The sequence below is a fragment of the Nematostella vectensis genome, chromosome 2, assembly GCF_932526225.1.
Source record: "Nematostella vectensis chromosome 2, jaNemVect1.1, whole genome shotgun sequence".
Lineage (NCBI taxonomy): Eukaryota > Metazoa > Cnidaria > Anthozoa > Actiniaria > Edwardsiidae > Nematostella > Nematostella vectensis.
Genome location: NC_064035.1, coordinates 11,366,303 through 11,392,211, shown reverse-complemented (window position 1 = coordinate 11,392,211; position 25,909 = coordinate 11,366,303). Strand labels below are relative to the sequence as shown.

The 25,909-nt window shown below is 38.5% G+C and overlaps 3 protein-coding genes across 3 annotated transcripts in view; 2 read left to right on the top strand and 1 right to left on the bottom strand.

The window, feature by feature from the left end:
- LOC116604334 overlaps nt 1-6,815 on the bottom strand; it is a 38,415-nt gene extending 31,600 nt beyond the window's left edge. Inside the window, exons 1-9 of the mRNA XM_048721111.1 lie at nt 6,789-6,815; nt 6,140-6,224; nt 5,133-5,360; nt 4,512-4,765; nt 3,034-3,187; nt 2,681-2,791; nt 1,439-1,661; nt 865-1,244; nt 249-505 (exon numbers count right to left, since the gene is read on the bottom strand). Coding sequence (XP_048577068.1) covers nt 249-505; nt 865-1,244; nt 1,439-1,661; nt 2,681-2,791; nt 3,034-3,187; nt 4,512-4,765; nt 5,133-5,360; nt 6,140-6,224; nt 6,789-6,815 — 1,719 coding nt within the window. The remainder of the gene's footprint in view (nt 1-248; nt 506-864; nt 1,245-1,438; nt 1,662-2,680; nt 2,792-3,033; nt 3,188-4,511; nt 4,766-5,132; nt 5,361-6,139; nt 6,225-6,788) is intronic.
- A 2,762-nt stretch (nt 6,816-9,577) lies between these two features.
- On the top strand, nt 9,578-12,540 carry LOC5521116. Its single transcript, XM_001640869.3, has 3 exons — nt 9,578-9,696; nt 10,101-10,313; nt 10,970-12,540. The coding sequence occupies exons 1-3, from the start codon at nt 9,670-9,672 to the stop codon at nt 12,431-12,433; spliced, it is 1,704 nt and encodes a 567-aa protein (XP_001640919.2). The 5' UTR covers nt 9,578-9,669; the 3' UTR covers nt 12,434-12,540.
- A 575-nt stretch (nt 12,541-13,115) lies between these two features.
- Nucleotides 13,116-25,799, top strand: LOC5521119 (metal tolerance protein 1). Its single transcript, XM_001640870.3, has 7 exons — nt 13,116-13,766; nt 16,179-16,325; nt 16,773-16,941; nt 17,281-17,452; nt 23,536-23,641; nt 24,753-24,887; nt 25,611-25,799. Exons 1-7 carry the CDS (start codon nt 13,484-13,486, stop codon nt 25,751-25,753), a joined length of 1,155 nt encoding a protein of 384 aa, XP_001640920.3. The 5' UTR covers nt 13,116-13,483; the 3' UTR covers nt 25,754-25,799.
- Nucleotides 25,800-25,909: the final 110 nt, after the last annotated feature.

Sequence of the window (25,909 nt, the reverse complement as noted above, 5' to 3'; positions counted from 1 at the left end):
AGATTATGATCACTTATAAACATAATCAACATCATCACCTTGTCGTCGTCATCACTAAAACGCTCATAATCATTCCCCCCAATCAATCGTCGTCAGTTCTATCTACAGTAGCGACATCTTAGCCATACTGCAGTACCGGAACCACCACCAATAATCACCAGAATATCACAATCATAATATTTAAAAATGCACGACCAATACAAAAAAAATTTGTATTCTGCATGCCTTTATCCTGATTGTCTCTTCACCTTCGATCCTGTAATATTGGCAATGCGAAGACTTTCCGCATGCCATCCAGAAGCTTGGCTCCCAGTAATGGACCAGAGAAGGGATCTGGCGCCATCTTGCTGCTCGAGTCGCACTTTGAGACGGCCCATGTCGCTTCCCTCCATGCTGTAGTCAAAATGTAGACAGTCGACGTGGGGAGGAATTTCCCCCGACACGAGACGGAAAGGCTTGCTAACGTACGGATCATTGCCGTTTGACGCCTCGAGGAACCAATAATCTAATGTTCAGAACACCAACTTAAAAATACAATTCCTTAATTTTTATCTGATAATTTAAAGAATATAAATGCTAATAATTTTGACATACACTTGATAAATCGGTTGTCTCCGAGGCGCAAGTTTTGTCGGGGGAGGGGGGGGGGGGGGGGGGTGGTTACACAGATGTCAAGAGACTGGTGAGTGGGTAATCCTCTAGCCGATATTTTGTTATATTTTCTTTTAATTTTTCGGACCACGGCTCCTCTTTAGCGGCCCTGGGACGGCTCTAAACTGGAAAAGTACTCATTCCTGTCTTTTTCCACTTTTTTTAGAGATTTCAGGCTGGTTTGTAAACCAGCAATACGTGTATACTGCTTACCTTGGGTGCACTGGTAGGATGACCAGAGTTCGTTGGCACGATCTCGCAACGCGCTATCTAAAACTTCGGACCAGCGAATAACGTTCCCCTCAACAAGCGAGCATGATCCAAGCGCCTTTATCTGGTCGGCGGTCAAAACGTGGTTCCACATGTTAAGTCTTGTGAGATCTCCCATAAAACGATTGCCTGCGCTGCCGTCGGAAAGGAGGAGGGTGATGGTTGGCACGAGCACGTAGCTTTCACTTTTTTTTAGAGAAATGTCTTGTCTCGTACCGTCTAGGTAAACGGTGAAAGTGCTGTCAACATCTCGCAGCAGACAGATATGATTCCAGGAGTCACTCGTCAAGTCATCAAGTGTTTTTTTCTCGTTATCTCTCTCGCTGATATTAATAGAAGATCATGTTAAGCCACATGCCCAAAGCGGCTGGAAGGAAAAGGACAGACAGAAGAGAAGACGGGCGGAAAGACAGACGGACAGACAAAACGGCGGACGGACAAACGGGGACAGACGTGGACAGATATGCGGAGATTAAGCAGGACGGGCAAAAAGACTGACAGATGGGATGTTTCTTACCTAGTAAAAGAGATCAGGAGTGAAGTTTTCATTGAAAAAGTAATCGTGACTCCGTTGCCCGCGCTCATTAACAAGATGTTCTGCTCATCTTTGGGTAGTGAAATCCTTTGGAACCAGCACAATGTCCAAGCACCCAACTCACCCAACGATATCGGGATTGACAATGAGATTGGTTGGGAATAAGTAAAGTTTACATAATAGTACACCCCAAATGTCTGTGGATCTGAAAACAGAGGCTAAAGTTGAAATTCATCCAGAGAGTTTTAGAATAAAGATATTTACTTTTGCGTGCAGAGGTTCTTTAACGAGAGGATGGAGCTTTTTCACAATACACTCTTTTTTTAGAAGAAACTTTTTTATAAGAACGTCCAGGCTGAGATTTCACAAATTTCAAGAAAATGCTAAGAACATGCCGAGGTTCAGATAGCAGCAACATATTGCTTTTTTAGTTTAATGTGTTCTAAAATGGAGACATTCTTATATATGAAAAAGAGTGTATTTCCTCCGGGATTTAGGGTTTGCAATATACGCAATCATCATTTACATAATTTTTAACTTCTGTATTCTCTGTGCGCAACTCTTCTAGCCAATTGGCCAACTCTAGAATGTGTCCCTCACAAGAGTTCAAATCTTTTGCAAGTCTTGACTGACAGTAGCAAGCAAGCAGCAAGCTACAATAGTGATCAGTTTACTTCCGGAGGTCCGACGGAAACCTTAACCGTTAAAAGACAATATAATCTATTAGAATCCGCGCTATTAAACAGGCCATCCGCTCTAAATTATCAAACATATCCTCAAATAATATTTCAATAGAAACACTGCTTTTACAATTTGGAAATATTTTTCGTGTTTTCCGTTAAGAATCGTCGGAGATTGTTACGTAATCTACCAGAAGTAAACTGGTGACAATGCGGCTTTAACAAATATTGCCGAGGAATTACTTTGTTCTTATCTACATTTAGAAGTACAGCAATTCATATTCATTTTATATTAAAAAAAAAACAGCGCCAATATCATCCTTCATTGCTGATACAGTTTCGCTTGGTTTACCCGAAAAGAAAAACTTGAAAACGGCCGCAAAAGTACCTCGCAGCACTGTCCTACATGGTGGCTACATAACACGGAATACATTGTGAGGTCTAACAGTGTTATGTCATTTGTCTCAGCACTGATGGCGGTGTTTGTACCCGAGGATTTTTGTTAAACGTTCTGTTATTACGGCCAAGGTAAGCTTAAACGCACCTTGAACGCTTCTTGCTGGGCCTGTTCCGATTGTGGGAGTTTCAGAATTGTAATAATTTGAGCTCCAAGACGGGGACAAACCACTTGGATCTGGACCAAATGCAACTTGGGCTAGGGAGATAAAGTGGGCTAAAAAAGTGAACCACCATAAACAAACGTGCTAAGAGTTTGATACCAATTTCACTTGATATGTTACCATGCATTTTCCCTTTCCGGTGCTTTTCGCACTGAAAATTTCCACGCGCGTCACAATAAAAGCGCCACACGTCCAGAAAGTGGCGATACTATTGACCACAAGGGGAGAAAGATTAACACCCCTTTAAACACCTCTGGATTCGCCCCTGGTGCTGTACCTGAGCTCATGTACTTGTTGATCGTGTCCAACTCCAGCTCCTGGTGCCAGATGGTCAGGCTGTGAATACTCAGCGACGGCGCTCCTGCGGATGGGACACTCCCAGAGACACCGATATACAGCCTTGAGTCTTGTCCTTGGACGCCATCTACTCCCTGAATAAACAACAGACTGAATACTCTTGCACTTAACGACATTCGCATTCTAATAATTAAGCAACAGAGACTATAATATACTCTATAAAGCTTAGTAGTGTCCTGTCCTTGCACGCCATCCATGCACTCTCTGAATAAACATCAAACAGAGTTGAATAATCTATAAAGTTATGTGGTGTCTTTGCACTTAACGGCATTCACATTCTCTAAAAAGGCAACAGAGACTATATACGGGCGACCCTAAAACGTCGATTTGGAGGATCGGCGGATTGGTGGACGCGGAATAATCTTAAAACATGGATTGACGGATTTTAATGAACCTAAATCCTAAAACGCGGATTTAATTCTTAAAATGAATAACAATTGTAGAAAGCCAGGCTTTCTCAAGTGACGAGATTCGGTTGCTCGAAGCCCTAATTAAAAATAATCCATGGTGGTAAAAGAGGCCGAATTAACTTGAAGAGAAAAGTCAATAGTGTCTTGTCTCTAAATTTATTGTGAGAATCTGGCAAAACTCCAACTACGGCAATTTCCTGATCGAAACGGAGAGCTGAGGATTAGATTCGCAGTTTTTTCCACCAAACAAAATGGCCTTAGGAGCTCGTTTTAGGGTCGCCTCTACATACTCTTTAAAGCTTAGAGCAACAATCGACTGTACACTGCATGAAACTAAGGGCGCGTTTTTTTACTCGTGATTCCGGAATGAGAATGATTAGAATAGAAAAAGCGCGCGTTCGTTATCTCGCGTTCCCATTCCGGAATGCAATGAAGGCCATTCCACCCATTCTGCTACTTGTAGCAGAATTCCTCAACCCAACATAAACCACTGACACTGTTTTGTGTTTGGCATAAGAGAAGTTTATTATAAAATCACTACAAACTGATAAATGAAAAACTAAAATAATAATAATAAACCTCTCTGCCACCCTTCACACAAAGCCCAGGGTGGGAGGGCGGGAAAAATATGAGCTTGATATATAAACGTTGAAAAGAACAAAGAATTATAGAGTGAAGCTGTGAACGTGTGCTAGCAATCAAGACTAGAGATAACTGAAATACAATATGCTGGCTTGAGCAATTAATCCCTTTAAGCTAGGTGCCCAAAGGGGGGTAAATGACTCGAATGCCGTTCTGAACATTCTCTTCCAACCATTCCCATTCCAGAATGATAGGAAAAAACGCGCCCTAAGAATCTTGGCTCTGGACACCAATCACATGCTATAAGCAGCAACAAATAGACTGTATTTTCTACAAAGCTTTGGGCCTGGACCCTGGATTCAATGTCCAAAGCAACAGGATCCCTTTCCGGCGATATGAAACTTACTATCTTATTGTTTGAAGACGCTTGAAGTGTGCCATCCTTGTAGAGTTTGACACCACTCGAAATTTTCCAAGTGAATGCCACCTGAGACCATGCGCTTGTAGAGAATGTGGCAGACACGTTCCAAAGCAGATCGGATCCACGTATTGTGACCACGTACAGGTCATTAGACCGGTAGAGCACGAAACCAGTCGAGTTGTACACCTCAGCACCAGACGTAATGATGTAGTTGACTGAGTCAGCCGATGGCAATGCATCTGGTGAGAATTCGGGAAAACTTTGTTGGTGTGTGATACAAGAAAGATGGAGGAAAGTTGAACGCCATCACTAAGCTTTAGCGCCAACAAAAGTAGATCGCCAAATAGTCGGAAAAAAATATTAACGCGCGTGCTGAATATCAGAGCACTGTAAATGTTGTGCTGTGTGTGTTATTAGATCTCCCATCTGATGGATAAAGTATCTTCCTAATACATTCCTGGCAGTGTGTTGGTAATGAAGAAATATATTAAGGACAATATTAAAAATATATGTTGAAAAAAATAACTTTAAACATGTGGTTAATCATTTATCGAAACAAAATTCACCATGCGGTTTTATCTGGTTATATGCAAATAGAATATTTACCTGGAAATCGAACCCAAAATGCCACGGTCAATCCATGTGGACAGAAGTTTGGATTCGTGATACACTGTGCGGCGAAGTCTTGCTCTACGTAGATATGTGCTTTACTGTCAGATAGCGTCACATACCCGTCCTCGTCCTCGACATTGCCATATGCCACCGCAATCTTGTTAAGGGCGGTTTCATTTAGCTTGGCGTTGGTTATGTTGTTCAAAGGCCAGTGAAAATCTCCTACGACAAAAATGGGAAATGATGCCCCCTCTCTGAGGGTTTTTTTTTAATACTGCGCAGTTGATACACAATTGCTATGCAAGACCTCTACCATGGCCTGCGAACACATCCTCTTTTTAATGCGTGATTCGCAAAATTAGTATGATGCGTATCGAAAATAAAGTCTATACCTCCCCCCCTTCCCCTCACACACGTCGTCTATTTTGTTGTTGGTTTCTTTTAGATGAAGTTGATGGGAAAAAAACCTTCAAAAAGGTTCTTGACATCTTAAACTAAGACTTAAGAATATCCTTCGCGATTTTTTGTCTTTTCTTTTATTTGACTTTTATGTGGATCCACCCTCCCGTACACCCCTCCCACAACGGGATCCAGCCTACGGGCTGAAACTTGTAACTCAGATGATCTTCCCTAAATATTCTGCATTTATTGGTAAGGATAGTTTATTTATTGATTTATATTTATAAATAAGAGCAACAAATATTATTTTGTTTTTAGCCAACCCCAACAACTCGAACAAACAGGTTTCTAAACGACCAGAACCTCAGAAAGACAGGTGTTCTCTAGTTATTACCATCGTGAATGCCGTGTTTTATTATGATTCGGTTAGTGGGCCGAAATAGAGAAGAAAGATCTAGAAGGCAACCATCACCTGTCGCCGGTCAACACCTGTCGGGACAACTATTGAGCCCCCCCCCCCCCCCCCCCCCCCCCCCCCCAACTGAAGTTGAAGCTCTTTATCCCCTTACCCAACGGGAAGACCTTTGCAATATTCGCCTTACCTATGGACACGCTAGAGTCCGGAACCTCAACAGCAGAAGCACGTTTTGAGACCATCACTACCGCGCAAGCGAGAAACAACATACCCTAGAATGAGAATACCAAATGCGTCAGAGTAATAAACATTGTATTACCGAGAACCAGCATACCCGAAGTTTCGAGTCTATTTTATTTCTGTCAGAATATAAATACAAAATGATAAGATAATAGAAAACGTTGCTTTAGCTACAACAAGCATATCCTAGAATATAAATACAAAAAATGGAAATATTGCTTAAGTGACAACTATAGTATCCCATACCTACAATCCAAGGGAAACGAAAGCATTTCTTTTTCGCAAAAGACAGGAAGTTAAACCAAATTTTTGTTGAATGTTTCACAGAACTTTTAACTGAGAAGTCTGACTAGCACGCTAGGTGAGGCGGGGATCAACATGGAACAACGTATTTTCAATCCATTTCTTTCAGCCCTGTTGTTCAACGATTGAAAAAAAAGCCTACACGGTTTTTATGAAAAGCGATGTTCCATAACCATGATTTACATTACTTTGAAATTCTTATCATGGACAAATAACACGCGAAAATGATTATTTTAATGGACGTTCCCACAGTGAAAGATGTAAAAGTTTTTCTCTCTCTCTAATATTGTTACCTTGACGTTAACTTCCCCAAAAGCCATCTTAGATATCCGGATACATCATTTCATAAAGTTGTCTGAACCGAAACTTTTCTTATGATTAGCGCAATAATACAAAACATTCGGATGGGGAGTGCCACAAGATATTCGTTTCTCTAAATGGACCTTGCAATAATCGGATTTAGCGAGGAAGCGTTCGGGTTGTTTGTATATCAAAACATCTCAAAGTTTAATAAAAAAAATTATGGCGATTATAAGAAATTGTAATATGAATGCAAATCTATTATAAACATCCAGAAAACATTGAAATTACTTCTCATGTGTTGGGTCTCCAAGACTATGAAAATTATAATGGATGGCGGAATGTAAAGAAAACGATCATATCCACGAAAACGGACAAAACACTTGACACTTCAAAAAAAATATTTTTCAAACTTTCGTACCTTCTTAGGTAAATATTTTTTTCAATTTGCGAGCTATTTTGCTCATACACATTGTCATTCTACGGTCACATTTCCACATAAATTAATAAGAACGGGTCGTTGGAATGCAATCAAGTCAACAGTTCAAGTCCGCCAGTACTCCTCTGTGGTTTAGGTAATTAAAAACCAGTTACATGCTGCGTTGTTGGAAATAACAAGCACACTAAACAGTTGTTTTACACCTGACTTGACTTGAGTCTATCAAAACTTGAGTCTATCAAAATACAAAAATAACTTCAGACCCCTTCAGAGACTCCCCTGAGTTGTGCAGTTATACGTTTAGGATCATTGTTCAAAACAAAAGATTGTTCAGGGCGATCTAGGCGGACGACCATGTTAATTACTAAAATAAGCACCTTCTAGAAAGAAAGACTTGATGAACCAACGACCAAATGCACATGCCTTCGAACTTGTAACAATATCTTTAGAAAATGGGAAAAACCGTGGACGAGCGTCTAGATAATTGGAAAAGACGTTATGATGACAACTCTTGACAAAAGCGTATGCCTTAATAAGCCCCCTATTAGTTAATAAAAACCAATGAAAGTTAAGCTGAATTCTCATGGGGCACAAAGTTAGTTTAAACTATAATTTAAGTCACGCGTACAAAAGCATTGGAAATTAGCCCATCAACGAGTTATCGATACAGCCACAAAAATGCTGCGGATCGAAACAGGGTAAAATTGCTAAAAAAATTTTCTGAAATGTGGAAAGAGAAAAGGCTAGGTCTTCGGGACCTCTTGCCCGTGCCTGAGAGACAGCCGGTAAGTTTGAGACATGCGCAATCTTAACCTTGCAAGGTTTGTGTACTGTTTGATGGCTTAACAACAGGTTTAATGGTCTGTCTTGTGTAAAATAACACCACATTGAGAGCTATCTCGTGAAGGGAATGATATAGTTATAATGAATAATTCTTATTCATTATTTGTACTAGAATAACAAAATCAACTTTATCCAATCGATCGTTCGATTCTAATTAGCGTACGGTACAACGTGACAACCACACAGACATCAAGACCCCACAGCTCTAACAAAATGCAAAGACTAACAAACCTTTCTTTCATTGGATTCGACTTTGAATAACACTCTGCTCACCGCCTAGCAACACATGGTTCAGTTATTACCTATTCTCCTTGAAATAACTTTGAGATCTTTTCATAGCAACACAAGTGCCAAAAGAGGTATTCCTGTTTGGCTCAGATTGGTATATAGAGAGCTACAAAATACGCACACAAAACGCATGAAATAAAAAGAAAAAAAATCTAAAATAACCTCTTGTGCGTTTGGTCTGCAGAATATTATAACCTGTAACCTTTATACAAGAGTTGTGTTTGTTAGGAAACTTTAAAAACGTTGTTTTAACGTTTCCAGCCTAAAACTGCTGAAAAGTTTAGAACGGCAAAGGCTTAGTTTGGAAATTTTACGTTATATAAAAAGGAGGTTCATCGGCTGATCTTTGAGGCTTTTGGGCATCTTATTCGGATAAAGCAGATGTTAAACATGTTAGACCGCTATGAATATACAATATCAAAAAGTTCTACCGTCAGAATAATACACGCAGCTCAAAGGACTTCTCAGTAGATGCAAAAACAACTCCTCCTTGCAAAACAATCCCAATAAATATTGCTAAATAAACGGAATATAAATAAACTATCGGATTCTATAACATAGGTATTTTCATGTTAACCTTATTTTTCTGAATTCAATCTCACTCACGCGAAATCGCATAATCCCCAAAAGCGGTCGTGTAGGTGAAGAATGTTTCGCGTAGTATTAAGTATGAAGAATTTTGCTGAACAAGAATTATCCGAAGAAGTATCAAGCAGTGTTCCCAATTGATTACGAATTTTGCGTGGTGATTCGGTGTTCCTTGGAAGAAACAGTAACGGCTTTATCCCGTATCACGGGAACGGCCCGTTACATCTGCTTACAATATATTCAAAAATCAGATTTTCCAATACATAGATTGGATCGCGTTTGTAAATGTACGTACGCTAAAGCAGTTAGTAATGTGGCTTAGTTATTTTCCACGGCACTTTTATGGGTAAAATCACCAAGATTGGCACAGATGTTCATTTGAGGGGTGGTAAAAAACAATTTAAGGGTCACTTTTGCGACACAAAAGAACTTCATCTCTTTCTAAATTCATAATTAAAGTTTTAATCTTTTGGCTTCGGAGTTTTCCTATAAACATTGTCCAATCATTCTTGGCTATGCTTTATGAACTAATTTCATTTTTCGTCTATGCATAGTCCAACTCAAGGGGATATGCCAGCTTATCTCCTCTTTTGTAAGTCATTTATTTTGATGACAGTGAATAATCAAATTTCTCTTAATAACAGGGCAGACATTTTTCCGCTGGCTATCATGTGTTTGGTCATGTGACCTCTTCTTACGATGCCAAGTACTCACAGATGACGTATGGCGACCACTATCGAAAGGTATGCGGTGTGTTAACTGGACCCAGTTAGCACCTTCAATATGTTTTGTTTTTCTTTACATAGCATTTCTTTATATTGCAAATAAACATTTCTTTTTATTGCAAATAAAATTCCAAAATCACTCGTGAAATAAATAAATTGGAGATAGTACCGATGCTGAAAGATTATTTTTCTATATCGGATAGGACGACAAAATTGCGGCTGATAGAGCCTTTCACCTATTTCGGGTGTTTGACAAAACACCAAGCTAGCTTAACCAACGGATTTGTACACCAAGATCATCAAGAACATTAGATAAGGATATGAATAAACAAATTACTAGAATTGGACTCCAAATAATGGAATGCCTGCTACGATCGCGTTACAGTTTTTGTAACGACTTTAAAATATACATTTCTTTATAGAAACTTGTGGAGGACATAGAAAACCAGCGCGAACATTTAGAGCAGATTATGAGGGAGCAAAAACGCCTGGCGGAGGCTAAGAGAGTGTCCGCCTTGAAAGCAGCTAAAACGAGCCCGCGGTACGATCTAAATGAGCTGCGGCACCACCAAAGAAGATGCGCAGCGCTTCTCTTCGGAGCTCGTAAGGAAGGAGCACATCAAGTTCCACTATTGGTAAGCTGCTTGTGGTGGGCAGCAGATGTGACGTACAGATTTGTTTTTTTCTCCGTGAGTAAGCTCGTTCCAGATCCCACGCTTCCTCACGGTTGATACGAGCCCAGGGAGCCCAGAAAGAACCCCAGGGACTAGTTGTTTAAAATCATCAAGTGAAGATTACTTTGAAGTGTATATACGCACAATGATTAAACACACTTCTGCAAAACAACCAGAATTCGTGCAGAATTAAATGTGGCGTGAAGTATGCGTACATTCGCATTCCCTATATTTTTTCTCTAGTTCTCCAAAAACTTGCAACTTTCGCTCTGAATTGGAAATTCTTCGGTCAGGTAAACATTGAACTTTATTTGTGTCGGTGTTGTGTATGTATTATGAAAAAGTCACTAGTGCATGACTGAATGGCTTTAACACTCCTGTCACTATGCTGGAAAATAGAGAGAGACATTACCAGGTTACCACAAGCTCAACGACTTTCTTCGTGTGTATAAAACTTTGCTCTAGCCGAATGAAAGTTAAGGGATCCGCCAAATACACAACAAACAGTCTAGCCTTGCATAGCGTTAAAACGTATATCTTCTACACTGTTGTTTATTTTTCCACTGTCCTTTATTTCTTTTTCCAGACCAAAGTTTTATAATGTTTGTATGCCACAGGTCCGGTGGGCGCCTCGGCGTCGAGAGAGTTACTACCTGATGAGTGAGCGCCTTTACAATGATCGCCTCTTGATGAAGCTTCGCGAGCAAGAAGAAGAAGAAAAAAGAGGAATGCTGGCGAGTCCACTGAACTTCGACTTCGTCGACAAACTGGTGGACACGAGTCACCTTTACGATTTCCAGAAACTCGTCCAAAAGACTTCAAAGCACTTAAAAGGAATGCAATTCGATACCCAATTCAATGATAATATTTATACGTTCAGTGAGGTTGACAGGAAGAGATTTGAAAGCGAAGAGGGAAGGGTGCTTCTTACGCCTGACCCTGGTGATGGTGGTAAGGGAGGCTCTCATCCAGATTCCAGCTTCCACAAGCAGCAGGTCAAGTTTAGCGATGAGACCAGTGAGCAGAGCAGCGGAGAGTCTGGACAGACTTCCCATAGTAGTGAGAACGAGGAAGCGAGAAAATCCAACCTAAAAAAGACAGATAGTACTCTCGAACTGGGTGATATAGACGTAGGTTTGAGTGTTAGTGGCAAAGGTAGAGTACCTAGTGACCTGCCTGACGGAGTTCAAGTTGACGACGAAAACCTTCAAGGACTGCTCTCCTCTCTTTCAGTGCAGAATGAGGTCTCGACTGACGAGGGTCGCTCTAGAGCTCGAAAGCCAAGGAGAAGAAGCGTAAAGCTAGACTATGACGGTGACCACTCTGGAATGGACCCCCAGTGGTCCAGAGATCTCACGGACAGGTCATCACAAGATGGAGATTATGATTATTATTATTATGGAAGCGAAGAAGGAGACGAGCTTTCGCAAATGGGAGGTTCCCACAACAACAAGTACTGCAAACACCCCGGTACAAGCCTCAAAAACAAGGCTCGAGATTATTACAAACGACTCCCGCGACTCTTAAAGACGTCCGAACTGAGAGAGAAGGCAGCTAAACTCAAAATCAAGCCCAAGAAGGAGAGGCCGTCAGGTCCGTATGCAGACCATAAGTGCATGGATCCGCACAGGACGGCGTACGAGCGCGCATTGGCACTAGTCCGTGGCAGGGGGCTTCCGGCCGACACCAAAGGGCTGTACAATAAGACGTCCCGTAGGAAATTCTCCTATTTCCCAGGTCTTGGGGACAATGTGGTGAAAGGTCGACAAGGAAAATCCAAGAAGGTATCCAAGTTAGAGTCCAAGTCGACTGGCCGAGCAATGATTTTCGGTAGTGTGGACATGAATGATTTTTACCGCGAAGAGGATGAACTTATTTATTACATTAAACGCGACAAACTGAGGACCGTCGTGGAGTCATCCGCAAGCGAGTATGAAGTTGATGACGTCATCAACAAGGATAATGGTGATGAGGGAGGAAGGGACATTCGAATGGTAACTACGGCAACCGGATCAGGATCATACACTTTACAAATTCAGTCATCGCTAGCTGAGACAGATAACGAGTCCCAGCAGTCTTGATCCAATTATTTCCATGTTTTCCAACTCCCCGTAGAGAATCTTTGTAGTATTTTTGTATGACAAAATGGTCACAATTTTCAGGAATAAAGATTTTTATTTACAGGCAAGAGAATCAAAATGCTTTCGTTAATTATTTGATTTCACGGTCACAGTTTGATTAAAATCAAATACAAAACACCGCTTTTATACCGCATCATTTTATATTGCGACACGAGTCTTGCCTTTCTATCAAACAGAGTCTACGCGTGTTCTATTTGCGCTCTATCATAAGAAGAGTAATTATGCAGAGAGAGAGAGAGAGAGAGAGAGAGAGAGAGAGAGAGAGAGAGAGAGAGAGAGAGAGAGAGAGAGAGAGAGAGAGAGAGAGAGAGAGAGAGAGAGAGAGAGAGAGAGAGAGAGAGAGAGAGAGAGAGAGAGAGAGAGAGAGAGAGAGAGAGAGAGAGAGAGAGAGAGAGAGAGAGAGAGAGAGAGAAAATAAAGTACAACGCCGCACAAGGGAGGTCGTAACACAAATAGGTCTAAACACTTATAAATCGGACAGTTTCAGGGTTCGAACGAAAACATCAAGTATTCGAGTGAGGAAAAAAATAATAATTGCGACTACTACATTATACGAAATGAACATTAAACATCAAGGCCAAAAATACTTCTTTTTAAATTTTCTTTCCTTGCAAAGTTAGGATGGGAAGAATGAGTGCTTTTGGATTTGATGGATTGTGAATGAAAATCGAGAAAAAATATATCGATCAAAAAAGTAGAAAAACTCTCACGCCGTAGCATTTGCTTTCTAAACAAACAGCACGAGACTTCTTTGGGACTTTGATTTTCAACATCGGTAGCGCTAATTGCTGAAAATAAACAACAAAAAGACTCTCATAACTTAATACCCTATTATCAATTCAAAACACAAATGGGCCTTTTATAAAGTAATATCCTGCCCTTCTTAGACGACCACGCAAAGAAAAGTATTCAAAGTGAAAATTACTTTAAACTTGTTACAATCCGTAGCTGCTTGTCCATCTGTTTAAACAGACGATAGGAAAGTCTTAAATGATTGGTTGGCTGTATCGAGGTTATTTAGGTGCGTGTACCAGCTCTATTCACTTCGTCAAAGTTCGTGCTTTCTCAATGCATTTGCCTCTAATTGGTGAACTCGAGGACCAATCTACGATGAAGAAGAAGGCCCAGGCGAAGGAGTACACCCGAGTAGCATCCGACATGGAGGAGCCATGTACGTTTGTCTGCGAGCCCGCTAATGACCCACAGGATGGAAAGAGGAGACTCATTATTGCTACGCTATTTTGTGTTGTCTTCATTGCTTGCGAAGTAACCGGTAAGCTTCTAGTTCATTCCTAATTGGTTTCATTTCTGGACAAGATTTGATTTAAAACGGCATGTCTAACGTGATATTATTTTCCCAAAGAACATATATCTGTAACACATTCTATTATCTTATTTTCACGTCTGAATTATCAAACTTTTTCTTGGCTAGTATGTAAATGTTTTATTTCTAGAATAATCTCGTTCTTACTCATTTTGTTTTTAATTTACAAGAGAAAGTCTATCTAGACAAAATACAAATTTCTTAATGCCGCACATTTTGTAGTGACTATGCAAAATAATGGATGCGAGAATACTCTTGGGGACTTTTTTGTCCTCTTGAGTAAACATTTTCAATGGGCCAGCTGACTCTGCAGTGTCTTTCTGTTATCGCGCGAAATAAATCTCACGAAATAAATCTCACGAAATAAATCTCGCGAAATTAATCTCACGAAATAAATCTCATCTCATCACACCCGGCAGCCTATACTTGAAGTTTAAATACCTTTTCATAGACAAAGAAATACCATAATGCCAAGGGAAGACATAAAAAGTTAGCATTAAAAAAACAACGAACGTACAGCGAAAATGTACGCTACTAACGTGTAGCAAAAGGACAATGGTGACAATAACACGGAAATAATACAAAAAAATTGCTCGATGAAATCTAGAAGCTGAAACATTATATTTTAAAAGGTTTCTGAAGTTTTGTTATTTTTTAGAGTATTTTGGCTTTAACAGCCATTACGATAAGTGTATTGGGTTCAATTTATGCTGCCAGGCGAGTGTGGGATCAGTACACAGCTGCTAAGAACGAGTGTCATTCTCACGGCTCGTTGGCCTGACTTTGATATGACTTGGACACAATTAACACGTAGCACCTTCAAGATATTCACTTCATTCTTCTGTACATATTAGCCTCTAAAATTTATATCTCTTTCGCCTCTTTTTATAATTATTTCTTTCTTAAAAGAAAACCCTTAAAGGAAGCAGTGCACACGTCGTGTGAATCTTAAAAACACACTCACACCTTCAACACTGTTCGCTAACTCGTTCAGCTCGACCAAAATTCGAACAAGTTTTTAGTTATTCTTTGTGTCTTTGTTGTTGTTGTTGTTGTTGTTGTTGTTGTTGTTGTGGCTGCTGTTGCTGTTGTTGTTGTTGTTGTTGTTGTTGTTGTTGTTGTTGTTGTTGTTGTTGTTGTTGTTGTTGTTGTTGTCTAGTAATAGCTCGGAATATACTTCCTGTTCGGTATTGGATTTGGTTATCAAGAAAATGCGGCCACAACAAAAATTTCAATAAAACGTCATCCCTGTTAAAGCAAAAAGTCCAGGGCCGGGTTCCTAGAAAGCAAGTTAACGCTAACCCAGGGATGAATGCCCCTTTAATCCATTCAAATGTCGAGATTTATCCCTGGGTTAGCACTTACCTGCTCTCAGGAACCGCCCCCAGGTCTTCAGGGATAGACTTCATTCGTCCTTTACCATCCTTTGAAAGAAAAACAATTGATATACTCGATCAACGAAACTTTTTTGGAAGGGCTTTGTTTTGATTGTGAGTAATAGTCGGACCGATGAACGACACACTCTCTTTTTTATAAGAACGTCTTATTTTCGATGAGGCTGGGCCGTGTTTTTTGAACATTTTAAGGCCGTTATAATCGATGTTCTTAAATTTAAGTGTATATAAAAATATAATATCCAATGAATAATTAGGAAGATAATCACACAAAAGATATTTTGTCACTATCTGATCCTCGGCATGTTCTTAGCATGTTCTTAAAAATTGGAAAAATCTCAGGCTGGTCGTTCTTATAAAAAAGAGTGTATGTTGAGAATGAAGTGAAGTAAAAATGAAGTATGTTGAAAATGAAGTGAAGTAAAAATGAAGTATGTTGAAAATGAAGTGTCTATTTTGTGTCGACAGCATGCTACTATTGATGCTGTTATTGATCTCAAATCACTTACTCTGGGACAATTAATGCAAGAAACTATGTTATCACTAGCAATGTTCAATACTACACAGAGTGCTAGCCAGAAGTTTAAGGCGTGATCATTTTGACGAGAAGTGAAGATTAAAGCGGAACTGGTAGACAATCCTAGTTCCCAATCTCCTTTTCACTTGACATTTGTCCTCTCCGATAATATTGACCGATTCTCTAATTTTGTAACTGTAAAGAAAAAGCCTATTTGTTAAGTCACTATTATCTGCGCGTTCAATATTTATTTATATAATCAGCCTTTGAATCAGTCGTAACTTGTAAAAGGTTTAAATAAATTCATCATTATCATCATTATCATTATTGTAATCATTGTCATCATTGTTATCATGATTATCATCATTATCATCATTATTATCATTATCATCATCATCATCATTATTATCTTGTTTTTGAACTCACATAGCCTTATCTTTTTATCAACAGGAGGGGTAATCGCTAATAGCCTTGCTGTTATGAACGATGCCCTACACCAGCTCTTTGACCTCAACAGCTTACTAGCAAGTCTGCTGGCCGCATGGATCGCAGGCTGGAAACCTAATAGTCAGAAGACATACGGGTACTTTCGTGCAGGTAAGCTTGGCCCAAGCCCCTATTGGCAGTTCCATTAGCGCCGAGGAGGAGGGTTGGGCTAGAGGATATGACTACCACCCGCTTTCAAATCGTACCTCAAGACATTGAAAATTGACTGCTTTAATGCTACTGTGACTCTAGAAATACATCAAATATTTTTAGCAGGGTTAAAAAGCAAACAATTAAGTCCAAATTAACTAGATACCAGTAATAATGGTGTTATAATAATGCACCACTTTTAAGTGGGTGTTGTTATAGAGAGGAGCTACTTTTAGTCAATTTTCTTCAACAGGGAGGTGCCTAAGTTTCTATTATAACTTCTTATATATCTAGAGATCTTGGAATGCTTTTTTGTCATCAATACCTAGTTGTCCATAATAACGAGGTGTCTGAAATAGCCGGGTGTCTGTGAAGAAATGACTTTCTGACTCTTGGCTACTTACCTAGAGATCCTGGGGGCATGCCTTGTCATCCTTATGCTTTGGCTGCTGACCGGTGTACTGGTGTACGAGGCTGTCCTCAGACTGCTTGCTGGGACAGCCATGGGCCACTCAGATCACGTGAACGCTGATGTCATGATGATAACTGCTGGCTTCACCTGCGCTGCAAATATTGTGTGAGTTAACTTATCACTGTCTGACCAGGTGACCATTATGTCTTGTGTAGAACATTAGAACTCTATTTATTGTTAGTTGACAAATTTGTTTAATATAGTCCATACCTCTCTTGCTTTGTGATGTCCATCAACAGTTTGCTTTGGACCATTATCTGACAGATTTCCTGCCATTTGAACCTGTCATTGCTTGTCACATGACTATCTTATATTGACCTATCATGATAACCCTTTTATACCTTCCTTTCTCGCTCTCTCACGTAATCAAATAGTCTTGCTCTGTTATGTGAACTTCCTGCATAACAATTGATAACTCAATCACATGAAGCCTTATGCTTTTAGCCTTGCCTTTATGTTGAGTGGGGTTGGGCGTCATCACCACAGTCATGGCAGCTATGAGAAGAATGACAATTGTGAGGGTAACATCAACATACGCGCTGCGTTTCTTCACACGATAGGGGACATCATATATGCATTTGGCGTTCTGCTTGCAGGACTTATCATCAAAATCAAGGTACAAAACACTAATTGGTGACTTGCACTAATAAGAAATTATGAGAATTAGCCATAAATGTCAGGGTTTTTCATTGAAAGATTTTTTGTCCCTTCGGGTGTGACGGCCAGAGCCATTTCTGATATTATTTTGACATAAGATTACCAATCAAAACGTCACATGATTACTTAGTGAACTCGCTTTTTTACTTATATCACATCCCAGGAAGGCGTTCACACATCCAGGAATATAAGGACTCTCCCGCCATCCCTCCCTCATATTTTTCCTTTGTGAGTTTTAACTGACAGCATTAAAAGCCTTTGTGTTATTTGTGTTCCTTGCTATTTGCATTTTAATGAGGAGGGGGGATGTATGATCGATTGCATCTTCTTGTTTCATATGCAGCATGTCTCTTACATGCACTCATTTTACGGAGAGACAAGTGAAAGGCTCTGGTTTTTGGAGGTTACCCTTGCGTTAATGTGCTTATGTTTTAATTTGCCTATGCAGCTCAAAATTTTGAAATATAAATATGTTTAAATTGATAAAAATTCGATTTTAAGGTTCTTGGGATAACGAGTACTACAAAAAATCCTATTAAATGCAAGGAAAACAGTCTTCTCCACTTTTCCCTTGCATCTTGTGCTCTTCTAGAGAGGATCTCTGGACATCCTTGCTGGTATAATCATCAGAAGTTTCTCCTCATTGAAGGGAGACCCACAAATAGGGTTACAGAAACACAAATGTCTATCCGAATCTTTTAATAAAGTCCTAAAATGAGATAAATCGATAAATAAATAGAATTTGGGGTGATATTAGAAGGTGCTTAAAGGGGGAACCAAAGCATGTCAATATATGCAAGATATAAGCTGAAAAATACATAATAAGTTTGCCTTCATATGTGGGTACACAATTTTCCAGAAGGGGAGGAGTAAAAACAAGAATGGTCTGCTTCCTTATTCTTATAATTTTAATTAACCTACCACTTGGTAAGACATGATTCCGGTAGGAAATGACCAGCTCATAAGAAATAGGAGCAGCTTTTCAATACCCGTCCATATTTACAATTGGACGTAACAGTAAATGGAAGATGGAATGAATGGATAGGTACTGTCTCTTTTTTTAAATCTCCTGTTGCTACGAATATTATACGACTTAAGTTATTACACTTATTTCGAAGAATGATGTCGAATGCTAGTACTTTCTAGTTTGGCAAAGATTAATAGTAATATGAGACCATAAAGTAGAGTAAACGAACAGCTATGATCTCTGTTTGGTCAAAGTTACCTATCTGTGTAGCTCTGTCTATAGATGACAGGCAAAATTGTTACAGTTGTTTAAATGATGTTAGTAATGAAAGCGAATCGATTTCTTGCTGCAATAATAATCAACAAGCTGTGAATTGCTCCAGAGTTTTGGACCCTGAAAATCGGAATGAACAAAACACTGATCATCTAGATTCAATTCCCTTTTCAAACCAAAATAACAATGAATTTCTTTATGAGCGAACTAGGATGGATTCAATAAGTCAACATGTAGACGAATTACATGTTAATCCCTCTACTCTCTATGATAAATATAATGATACACTCAACCACTCCAATCATAATGAGTTTTTATACTCTCCGGACGATAGATATTTACTTGATAAAGAATTTAATCATACATTAGACAGGGAAGCAATAAATTCATCAAATTGCTTTTCATTACTTCACATAAATGCAAGGAGTTTGGAAAAAAAAACTTTAGCTCCATTGACCTAATGTCCTCTCAATTAATTTAGATTCTGGCGTTATTGATATAACTGAAACTTGGCTTACAGATCTTGACCTTTCTAATCTACTTAAGTTCCCCAATTATGAATTTATTCATAAAAATAGATACGAGAAAAAAGGTGTCGGTATAGGATTATACATCTGGAACTTTAACAACAACACTAAACACTGAAAACAAAAAATGCTATATTCTTGGTAATTTTAATTTGAACCTTATAAATATTGAATATCATGAATTAACAAGGCAATTTCTTGATATTATGTACTCTTCTTTGATGATTCCTACTATAAGCAAACCTACCAGAATAACAACTCATAGCGCAACACTTATTGACAATATTTTTACTAACAATATAAACATGCAAGACTCATTCAGTGGATTATTATGTGCAGACATATCTGACCACATTCCTATATTCCATATAACAAAAACTGGTAAAACAAAACAAGACAAGGAAAAACGCAATATGTATACCTACAAAAGAATTATGAATGACTTATGCATAGATAACGTTCTAGGCGAAATAGACCAAATAAACTGGGATAATGTAGTATTCAAGGAAAATGTAAATGACTCATACAATAGTTTCTTACAAAATATCATATATATATATATATATATATATATATATATATATATATATATATATATATATATATATATATATATATGAAACTTGTTTCCCTCTAAAGAAATTTCGTAATAAGAAAATAAACTCTAAACCATGGATAACAAATGGTCTCCTAAAATCAATTCACTAAAAACACAAATTGTACAAGAAATCACTAGAATTACCTTCAGAATCGAATTTTAACAAATTCAAACAGTACAGAAATAAACTAAATAGCCTACTTAGAATAGCGAAACGAGACCACTTCACTGATAGTCTTGAAAAATCAAAAATGGATGCTAAAAACACATGGAAGATACTAAATTCCCTATTGAAAAAAAAAAAAACATTAAAAAATCGAACTATCCAGATATATTTAAAAATAACAACCAAGAAATTTCAAATTGCTGATAAATTTACTGATTATTTTACAAATATAGGGCCAAACCTCTAAAAAAATATTGAAAATACGAACATCGATATAAAATCATACTTAAAGGGTAACTATAGCAATAATTTGCTCTTCCGTCTTACCACGCCTGATGAAATAAAAGAAATAACACTTTCTCTAAAAAATAAAAACAGTGTGGATTTGATGAGATTAATATAAGGGTTATCAAAGCAGCAATTTCAATACTATCAAATCCTCTCAGTACCTTAATCAACCAATCTATTATGGCCGGTATAGTGCCAGATAAACTCAAAATAGCCAAAGTCATACCGTTATTTAAATCAGGAGAAAAAGAGTTATTCAGTAACTATAGACCAATTTCAATACTTCCATGCTTCTAAAAAAATTATGAAAGAGCAATATACAATCAACTTATCTCCTTCATTAACAAATATAACATTCTAAATAATAACCAGTATGCATTTAGAGACAAACATTGAACAGTTATGGCAGTTTGTGACTTTATAGAAAAGATATCTCTTGATAAAGGCTACAATACTATAGGCATTTTTTTAGACTTGTCAAAGGCATTTGACACCATAAACCACAATATCCAATTTTATGGTATAAGAGGAATTCCAGTGCTTTGGTTCCAAAATTATCTTTCAAACCGAAAACAATTCGTTAATTATAAAGATACAAAGTCAGAAGAATATGATATAACCTGTGGTGTTCCCCAAGTTCCATTCTTGGGCCCTTTCTATTTCTAATATACATTTATGATGTCCCTAATGCCACGGAACTGTTTTCGTTTACTCTTTTTGCTGATGACACAGACTTAATTTTCAAATCGAAATCTGCTGAGGACATTGATGAAAACTCCGAGCTATTTAAACTAACAGAATGGTTTAAGACAAATAAATTATTAATTAACACTAAAAAAACAAACTATATTATATTCAGAAACAGCAAAAGAAAACGAAACACAACCAAAATAGATATAAACAACGAACCAATCCAGATGGTAAATGAAACTAAATTCTTAGGACTCATCATTGATAGTCAATTAAATTGGAAGTCGCATATCAACCATGTCAGAACTAAAATCACTAAAAATGTTGGAATAATGAATAAACTTCGCTTTTATTTGCCTAAATTTAGCCTAAAAACTTTATATTCTACATTAGTTCATCCGTACATACACTATGGAAACATCAACTGGGCAAGTAATTATGACACAAGTTTAAAACGAATATTCCTTTTGCAAAAAAGGTGCGTTAGAATAATAACAAATTCTCATTACCTCAGTCACACTGAGCCCTCATTCAAACAAGAAAGGCTTCTTACGGTGTATGACATTAACACCCTTGAAACTGCATTATTCATGTATAAATTCGACAATAATCAATTACCGGGGACTTTTGATAACTTTTTTAAAAGAAATAATACAATCCACAGCTATAACATGAGAAATTCATGCGACTATCGCCTGATCGCACAACTCTTAGAAAAACAAGACGGGGCCAATTTTCAATTTCGTACAAGGGTCCAAAAATCTGGAGAAACCTCACTTGTCAAGCAAAACAATGCAGATCAATAAATATGTTCAAAAAGATTGTAAAGGACAATGTCCTCTCTCAAAAAGCAGCTATTGATTTATAGATATGATTCTACTTTATTTCATCAAATCAGCCACATGTAAATTTAATAATAAGGATTCCTTAGTCAAATCAAGAACATTTATATATATTTTAGTAGAGACGCTACTTAGTCTGCGACAGGGGTCTACACTTCATAAGCATTGTGCTTTTAGTAGACTCATTATCACTATTTTTTGCATTATTATCATTATACTATTATTTGGTGAAATAAACTTGATTGATTGATTGATCTGCATGTGTGAAGTGTTTGAAGTTGCGGAATTTCCCGCCATTCTTCGTTATCTTCCGCCATGGACCCTCAGCATTCTCATACCAGGCCCCGCTCCAGTTAGCTTCCTTTGCCCGCACTTTGCAAGAAGGGTAGGAACAGTGTTTGGTAGGCTAAATTCTTGAACCACGAATTTCCCTCTTATTTGGTTAAAATATGCCTCGTTTGCGACGCAAACTATTCTTTATAATTCGGGCACGTTTCGACAAACGCGTCGGGGACAGTTTGCGCGCGCGCCACGGGGTAGTAGCTCGGATTACGCAACGTAAATTGACCGGGTTTTCTAATCAAACACGGAGAGCGCGTCGCAAACAAGGCACATTTTAGCCAAATAAGATAATCGTGGTTTATTATCAGAATTCAGCCTATAACAAACACTGTTCCTACCGCCCTTGCACTGTGGTGCAAATACCCAAACTTCGAAAAATGTCGAAACACGGAGCAAGTCTTGTGGGGGGGGGGGGGGGGTGGGGGGGGGCTTGTGAAATGTGTTCGTGAACTGGGTGTGATTTCATTTTCTCCAAATACCTTTCAACATATAAGTCGTTTGGCCTCATAGTTCCCGGATTTCGTGTTCTGCTCTGTGTATTTGATTGTTAGCCTGCGTACCAATCGCCTTTGATGTGAGGATTATTCCCGGATGTATCGCAGGCTATGATTCATTCTATACCCACCCCCATTTCCTGCACATTATAATATCCACAAGAGAGCATAAGATATCTTATGCTCTCTTGATATCCATCAATCAAAGAGATGGGATGGGTGGGCGCTTTTTTGTCTGCTCGAAGCCTCTAGTTTGTTGCACAAATATTTTTTTTGGAGGGGGGGGGGGGGGGTGAATAGGCGGATCCACGGATTTGCCCCTAAAATGTTGCGGATCGGCGGATTTACATACCCCTATCCCCCCCCCCCATTTTTTTTCTTGCTGTCAAAAGCTTTGCGGGTATCGGTATGCACGGCTTTTTTAAAGGATATGCCAGCCAGATGTCACAAGGCGACTTACTCTTGTTGATTGTTATTGCCTATGAAACAAAATAAGTTAGCGTACAATTCTCAATTGCCTCTTTTGTATGACTTCACTAGTGGGGCCGTTAAAGCCGCATTGTCACCAGTTTACTTCCGGAGGTCCAGGGAAACCTCAACCATCAAAAGACAAAACAATCTATTAGAATCCGCGCTATAAAACGGGCCATCCGCTCTAAATTATCAGTCAAATCCTCGAAGAAACTTCCAAAAGACACACTGCTTTTAAAATTTTGAAATATTTTCCGCAGTTTCCGTTAAAAATCATTAGAGATTGTTACGTATTCGACCGGAAGTAAACTGGTGACAATGCGGCTTTATTAGACCATTATGTAAAGGGGAATTCTCAAGAAAATATCCCAATTTCACTTGCAGCCGGAGTGGCAGAAAGCAGACGCCATCTGTAGCCTGGTTGGCGCTGTGATTGTTCTCGTTACCACCTACGCCGTCATAAGAGATTCCTTCAATATCTTATTTGAAGGTAGGGATAAAAATTACTAAATTTCCTAAATAAGGTATTCGAAGTACCCTTATAAGAGCTATCTTTATATCCCTATTTAAGAAGCAACGTTACCTGGTGCTTTTGTAGCGTTTTAAAAACCTAGTTGTTTTTGTTTGGGAGAGCTGATCATTGGAGCAGAAAACCCGAGATCTCAATAGCCCAGTGTCAGCCTCGACGTGAAAAAAAATTAATCATAAATTTTCTCAAGAAAACGAAGTATTTACAAGAACAATCATTGTATGATTTTCAGGATCGGTAGTTTCTCGTTGGAATTTGTGCGGCATTACTAAAAAGAGAAATAATGTAGCACATCTGCGCTTAGTGATGTTGTCTTAGCATTTCACAACTGAATGTTTTTTTCTTGTTTAGATTAGAAAGGAAATAAATGGTGATCCTAGTATGAAATCCCTACCCCTATAACTAAGCGAAATATACTGGTTCCGCCGGTTCCGCTTTTTAGTAATGCCGGAATTTGTGAATAGTTAACTTCACGCCGAAGCTAACACTGTAAAATACGCCCTCAATTAATCTGTCTAGCGGTCATTTTCGATTTCGAAACTTGACTATTTATAACTTATCTTTCAAGAGCTCAGACGCTCCAGGTAGGTGAACTTTAGATAAACATCCCAATCTACCTGATTACCACACTTAATTTTCGAGACTAATTCAGAATTTCGCGATTTTGAGATGGCGATATTTCGCGACACTTTATTTTCGAGTTTTTTTCTATTTTCGTAAAAATCAGATCATTTTATTTTCGCGATTTGGGGATAATAAATCAAGCAAAACAAGTGGAATTGAAATGTGCTGTAATCATCAAAACTGAAACAATTAGTAACAAAATGATGCATGGGCTAAATTTAGATTTACCGTAGTATATAAACATTAGATGACTAAATAGACCAATAGTCCCCCAAAGGCTTCTTTATACTCACTTAATTTTCGTGCATCCTAATTTTCGCGACTCTTAATTTTTGCGTCACTTTATTTTAGCGAATCTTTTAAAATCGCGAAGTTAAAGTGACGCGAAAATTAAGTGTAATAAGGTAACTCATCTCAAACTTTCCAATTTAACATCTTTAACATGCAGGCGTTCCTCGGGATGTGAGGATAGCCGAGGTGAAGCGGGATCTATCTACCTTGCATCACGTGGTCAGCTTTCATAACGTGCACGTATGGGCTCTGACATCAGGAAGGAACTTGCTCACCGCCCATCTCGTAGTGGGTAAGTAATGGATATCATGCAAAGTTAGAAGGCAACAGAATAGAATCAGGGAATAAGTGAACAGATGGTATTCTAGCCCGCCAGGGACAGCTAATCAAAAGGACAAGCAAAGGTAGAGTTTCTTTTTGTTATGTTTATATGCAACAAGAATCCCAAATTTTCTAATTTTTTGTATGTATATATATATATATATATATATATATATATATATATATATATATATATATATATATATATATATATATATATATATATATATATAATTGTCCCAGCCATATATTATTATGAATAGTCATCAACTATTCATGTAAACTCTAGGAAGAAAACCAACTGTAACACCCCGCTCTAAGGGCACTCCTCTTTAGGGATAAAAAAAGCATCATGTATGTTGCGCGATTCAAAAAGAGATCTGTGCGGGACCTAGAAAATGATCCCCATGGATTCCCAAAAATCCCCCAACGGACATTGACCCGGGATTTTCAATTCTTTCTATTGGATAGCAAGTGGAGTATGACTGTTTTCTGGAACTACAATCTTTACCCGCCAAATATCGATATACGGCCCGTTAAGGAGGACAGTCCTATAAGGTTCCCAAAGGTGTTCTTATTAGTTCGACTGTTCCGTTTGGCGCACAGGGAGCCCGAAACTAGAAGCGGCTGCGTAGGCGGGTACCTTATGGCTTGCAATAATCAAACTTATCTTTATCGTTATCTTTTCTTATAGAGCCTGAAGCTGATACTCAGACCCTGCTTAAGATCGCATCCAAGCGTCTATCTTCAAAATATAGTCTCTATCATTGCACCTTGCAGTTAGAAACCATGAAATCTCTGACAGGGGGCGTAGAGGACGAGAATAGGCACTGCTAAGCTTATGCGCGCGTGTAGAGAAATGTTCACTAATAACGTTTATGACCAAAAGAGAATGTAGAAAAGTGTTCACTAATAATGTTTATGAATACGTCCTCTATATGCGGTTCCATTTCAGTCAAAACAACGATATGCATCACTCTAAACTTCTATACT